This window comes from Carettochelys insculpta, chromosome 13 (assembly GCF_033958435.1).
Source record: "Carettochelys insculpta isolate YL-2023 chromosome 13, ASM3395843v1, whole genome shotgun sequence".
In the NCBI taxonomy this organism is placed as follows: Eukaryota; Metazoa; Chordata; order Testudines; family Carettochelyidae; genus Carettochelys; species Carettochelys insculpta.
In genome coordinates this window covers 41603485-41609484 of record NC_134149.1, presented here as the reverse complement: position 1 = coordinate 41609484, position 6000 = coordinate 41603485, and the positions used below count along the sequence as shown (strand labels likewise).

General features: G+C 62.3%; 1 protein-coding gene across 1 annotated transcript in view; it reads left to right on the top strand.

The window, feature by feature from the left end:
* The first annotated feature begins 325 nt into the window (after positions 1–325).
* The window catches only part of LOC142020024 (glycine receptor subunit alpha-4), a 30470-nt gene continuing 24795 nt past the window's right edge, over positions 326–6000 (top strand). Inside the window, exon 1 of the mRNA XM_075007554.1 lies at positions 326–396. Coding sequence (XP_074863655.1) covers positions 326–396 — 71 coding nt within the window. The remainder of the gene's footprint in view (positions 397–6000) is intronic.

The following is a 6000-nucleotide window of genomic DNA, read 5'->3' as shown; positions in this document are numbered from 1 at the left end:
AGGCGCGCCGCTGCGGGGAGACACCGGCGGGGGGGGAGACTCCGGCGGGGGGCGGGAGGAGATCGCGGGGGGGGGAGACTCCGGCGGGGGGGAGATTCCGGGGGGTGGGCAGGAGATCGCGGGGGGGAGGAGATCGCGGGGGGGTGGGGAGGAGATCGGGAGGGGGGAGACTCCGGCGGGGGGCGGGGAGGAGATGGGGGGGAGGAGATCGCGAGGGGGGGCGGGGAGGAGATGGGGGGGAGGAGATGTCTGCGATGAGGCGGGGGGGGGCGCTCCGCTCCGGCTCCCCGCGTCCCCTCGCAGCTGCGCTCGGCCCGGCCGCGGGATGAGAACTCTCGCCCCAGGCGCCGTCTCCTTCTTCGTCTTGTGCCTCTTGCAAGAGCGCGGCCCGCCCAGGTGAGGAGCGGGGGGGGGGGCTCACCTGCGACCCCCCCAGCGCCTGCTGCCCCTACGGCCGGGCAGGGATCGGGGCCGGGGAGCGGTGTCCGGGATCGGGATCGGGGCCGGGGCGGGAGAGCAGAGCCCGGGATCGGGCCCGGGGCGGGGGAGCGGTGCCCGGGATCGGGGCCGGGGCGGCGGAGCGGTGCCCGGGCGCCGCCCAGGACCCCGCGGGGGAACGCGGCCGCACAGTGCCGGGGAGGCGCGGGGCGAGTCAGTCCGCGGGCAGCGGGACGGCCCCGGCCCCGGCCCAGAGGAGGGCTCGGCTCGGCTCGGCTCGGCGGGACGCCCCGCCACCTGGCGTGGGGCCGGAGCTTGCCCGGAGCCAGGAGGCGGTTTCCCGGCCGGCGCAGCCTTCCCGGGGCCGGGGAGTCCTGGCCGGCTCGGGACGCGGCTGCTGCAGCCCAGCCCAGCCCAGCCCAGCCCAGCCCCCTGTGCTCTCCGCGCCCGCCGCTCCCCACCTCCGCCGGGGACCGAGGCGAGCTGGGGCCGCAGCCAGGTGGTGCAGCCACCAGCGGCCGCCCGCCCCGTGCCCCACCTACAGCCTGGGACTGCGCCCTGCAGCCCTCGGTAGGCCCCGTCCTCCGCCCGGGGGCCGGACCCAGGTGATGCAGAGGCTGGAGGAACCGGGGGTGGGACTGGTTTCCATCACCTCCAGAGTTGCAGTTGGGTTTAATGGCTCCCAGCCCCAGGGGCAGGGGCGGGGGGCGGGACCCGGTAGCTCTGCCTGGCAGGGACAGGCAGGAGAAGGGGGGTGGCAGTGGGATCCCCGCCCATCCCAAGGAGGCAAAGCGGAGGGGCAGGGTGAGGTTGTTTATATGCGCCCAACGTTGGGGGCGGGACGCCAGGGCTCTGGGGGCAGCGGGAGTTGCAGCAAACTTTGGTCCCCTTTTCCCTCTTCTGCAGCGGATGCACTGAGAGAAACTCGGAGGCAGCTGGTAACCTGGGCCTGATGCTCGGGTCAGCCCAAAGCCAGCAGGGCTCAGGACTCAGCCTCAGGCACATCGCCGCCGGGGCCTGGTCCGGGAGGTGAACGCCCAGCACTAGGGCTTAGAACAGAGCGGCGCTTCTTGTCTGCCTGCAAGGTGGACGTTCATCTCCAGGACAGCAGGCGGTGCTGAGCGGTGTCTGTTGGACAGGCATGTTGCTGGCTTCCCCGAGCCCCCTGGAAAGTGAGGGCTCAGGTCCCCGGGGGGTCGGGCAAAGGCCGCTTTCCTCTTTGCCTGCCTGCTTTCGGGATTTCCTGGCACTGGCCGGCCCACTCCTCCCAGCTGCTCTCCCAGCCCTTGGTCTCACCCAAGCAGCTCACGCAACAGCATGCGAATCCGCAGGAGAGATGCATCCAACTCTCCAGGCAGGGCTTTTCCGGGCGACGAGCTCAGCTGCGTGTGCCGACGCTCGGCCCTTGTTAACGGGCACTTTACTCACCAGTACTGCTTCAGCGAGGGGCACATATACTTACCTCTGTTCACCAGACAGGTGAACTCCCCCTGCTAATACAGGCCTCACCCTGCTCCCTGCAGAGCCAACCCACTGCTGTCTGCCCCCAGACCCGCCCCACGGACCCAACCCTCCGCTGCCTGACCCGTCTGCCTGCCCCATGGACCCAACCCGCCGCTGCCTGCCCCCCCACCTGCCCCACAGACCCAACCTGCCACTGCCTGACCCCCCTGACCACCCCACGGACCCAACCCACCACTGCCTGACCCCCCTGACCACCCCACGGACCCAACCCGCCACTGCCTGACCCCCCTGCCTGCCCCACGGACCCAACCCACCACTGCCTGACCCCCTGCCTGCCCCATGGACCCCGCCTGCCACCAGGTTTTAACCCTCCGTGCTGTTCATGGCCCCAAACTGGCCCCAGCCTTTAACCCTCCCCAACCCCCCAACCCCAGGTTCACTTACCTTTCAAAATTAGCCCTGCCTGCTGCCACTCCTTTGCTGAATTATGAGCCTTTGGAAGGAATCAGAGACTTTTACATGTGTTTCAATGGGAATTTAGTGCCCCTCTTACGAGTTTTCACCAATGAGCAGAAAGTTGGGAACCAAGTGTGCTCTGATAGGGAGGGATGCCTGTACAGCCCAGCCGGGGTCATGCTTGCCTTGGGTGGGGCTGAGCGGTAAATCCATTGATTTATCTGCCAAGACACCCAGCATGCAGCATTGGGCTGCTCTTAGGAGTGGAAGCGGGGTGGGGGTGGGGCGTTACCACACGTGCATAGACCTGGCGTGAGCAGGAGCGAGGATGTAGCATCGCCAGGTTAGCGCCGGCGCTCTCGTGTTTGAAAGCTCCTACTGGTGTATTACAGCCTGCCCGGCGACGCGTTTGGCTGGTGCCTTTTGTTCTCTCACATGATCGTTGCAGACTGATGGCCGGAGAGAAACTGACAGGCAAATGTAGAATCATCAAACTGTACCCGCCGAAGTCAGGGCCAATAAGTGCCCATCGTCCCGGGAGGCAGGTTGGGAAACGTTGCCTGTCAGCTCCTGCGAGGGTGTCAGTGCCAGGGGAAAGGCTCAGCCCTGTGCTGTTTCCCTTCTGCAGCCCCCTCCGGCGCCCTGCCAACATTTCAGTCCCAACCAGCTGTGAACCCCCAGAGCCATGTACAGCACATACCCAAATAGCAGATCTGAAGCCCTGCAAAGAGCAGGGCATTTGGAGTAATAATCCCATCAGGCCCTTTTATCAGCAAGCATCCGGTGGGAGACCGCTGTCCAACCCCAAGTGGAAGTACCCTGGAGAGCACTGATGGAGATCGATCCCCGTTCCTGGCCGACAACAGAGCATCAGGGATGAATTACCATAGAGGAGTGCTTTCTCTTAGGGGCAGCTCCTCCATGTGCTGCGAAATCCCCAGGCTTCCTTCACCTTGACCTTTGCTGCGCCTCACGGGGGCAGGGGGTGGGTTCACGATTCCGCTTTGGCCTCGTTGGAGAAAGGTTCCTGAGATACAGGCCTCAGAAGGACAGGCAGAGCTTCCGCGTGGCTGATTCCACCTCCATTTCGGAGCACAGCTGGGGCGGGGAGGTCAACCCCTGTCTCTGATCGTGGCCTCGGTGCTCTCGGACCCCCCGGGGGCTTGGTCCCCACCCTGCCTCCAGGAATTACTCTTCAGCTAGGCCCAGCCCTGACACGTGGAAGCCATGAGGTCCTGGGTTCTGCACATGTGCAGACAGGTGAGTCTGGATGTCCTCAGCCGAGCTGAGTGGCTCATTGAGCCTGTGTTGCACCGGCGTATTGACTATACCCTTGGCACAAATCAAGCGGTGAAACATAGGCTGGCTGCTCCAATCTGCTCAGGAGCCCTGTCTCAGGCTCTGCCCATCTCAGGCTGCTGGGCACATTTCATTGAGATGAATGGGCCGCTACAGCCCCCTTTGAACTTCCAGGGTTGCACCTGGCTGTGCGGAACCACTTCCAGCCTCCCTGTGTCCCCTGCTCCGGCTTACCCTGCGCTGGCGATTCGGATTAGCGATGCAGTGGCTCATGATTCATTTTACGCAGCATTATAGCAGAGCAGCTGCTTTGCTGCAGTTAGCACAGCAAAGAGTTTTCTTTTCAACGGTGTATTCTTCTAAAGGCTCTGAGGTTGCATGGTTCTCTGGGTTGGCTCAACAGTTGCTGGGCCTCTGGGGGCGCTGGGTAAGGTCGATGTTCCCAACTGGGGGCCATCTCCCAAGATCCAGGCGCCCTCCTCCCTGGGGGTAAACACAAATCGGCCGCAAGGTGCTCAGATTCTATCAATGGTTTTTGCACCTACCTGAGGCTTAAACCCGGCCTTGTCTTACACCCCACCCCTGCCCGGCAATCAGTTATAAACCGCAAAGCATGACCACAATCCCAATTCCACTAATAGCAGGGTGCCCAGGAGCTGGGAGAAGTATCAGAGAGGGAGCTGTGTGAGTCTGTATCTTCAAGAACAACAAGAAATCCTGTGGCACCTTAGAGACTAACAGATATTTTGGAGCATAAGCTGCAGCTGACGAAGCAGGTCTTTGCCCACGGAAGGTGATGCTCCAAAATATCTGTTAGTCTCTAAAGGGCCACGGGACTTCTTGGTGTTCTCGCTGGGAGAAGCATTCAGGAATTACAGAGCATCCTCCACGTAGGCACATCTCTTTCAACCACACACCTACGTGATCACTGCGGTTGCAGCTGGATCAGGAGTTCCGAAGAGCCCTGATACTGACACAGTGTACGCGGCACAGCTCTGCAGCTAGCCACACTGGGCCTCTCCAGCTACACGAGCACGTGCCCGGGAAGTGCTTGATTTGTAATGGAAGAGATGCCACGGGTCAAGCCAATTTTTTACTTTCCCTATGGACCTGGCAGGCTCCGAGGCAGCAGGACTATGAGCTGCCAGGCCCAGCGGGCCGGAGCTCACCCCCCGGCACAGCTCGAGCACTGAATCTCACCCTTCCCTCCCAAGCAGCCTAGTTCCAGAGTTCCTCAGGTCGGGGGGGAGAGGGGGAGAGCGAACTTTTTCGTGGGGCCTCAGTTTTCGTCGCTGCAATTAGCACAGCCCCGCCCCCACCTGTCTAACATCGTCCAAACCGACGGGCATTTCAGTTCTGCTGAGATAGTGAAAAAAAGCCCTTTTGGCCGATGTAAGAAAACAAGCCCGTGGCACGTTGAAGCAGTGGTGGTGGGAGTGAAAGTGTGTATACACAGCCACAAGAACCGTCACAGAGCTCAGTACTGTTAAGGAGATGGACAAGCCTGAGACCCAGCAGCTGAAGATGCTGCACCCCCTTTAGGAAATGTCATGTCCCCCCGGGGGGCCACCCCTCCCTCAGATCACACTCACAGCTGTCCAGCTGCTCCAAGCAGGCAGGGAGTTCCCAGGGCCAGGGGTCAGAAGCCAGTTTCTGGTTCTCATGGGTCTCTGTTTTGTAGAACTCAAAACCAAACTAAGCTACCACTGGCCAACTGAACTGTGGGCAAGTGACCTGGCTGGTCCTTGACGAGCTGTGCGTCAGGGAGGGGAGGGCCCAGGGGTGGGTGTGCGGCAGGATCTTTCAAAGCCACCTGGAGGGGCAGGTGGATGGATGCAGAATCCCAGCGAAGGTTTAACCCTGGATGTTGGCCGCCCCCCCGAGCGGGGAAGTGCTGGTATTTCATAAGGGACAAAAATTAGGTAAGGGGGAAGGCCGCAACCTCCTCTCTGCCGTCCCCAGTGTATTTGTGTGCAGGTGAAACATTTTCATCCTTCTATTCGCACCCATCCAGCTACCCGCAGCCCACCACTGGCACAGCTCCGCCAGCTGTCAGGCGCTAGGCTCGTGGTATCCTCCCTCCTTTGCAGGGCCGACACAGGAGCAGCGGCAACAGAGCCCGTCTCTTTGGCTAACTAGTGTGTTTTCCAGCTGACGCCTGCTGGACCCAGATCTAGGCTTAATCCATCGCTCTCTTGTCTCCTCAGCCCCTCGTCACTTTCAGCCCCTACCCTGTGCTGCCCCCCTCGCATGATTGATCTGTGCCCTGGGGGAAACTCGGGTCCTAACCGCCTCTCCCCGCTCTGCTGCAGGCCCAGCCAGAACCAGCAGAGCGCCCACACT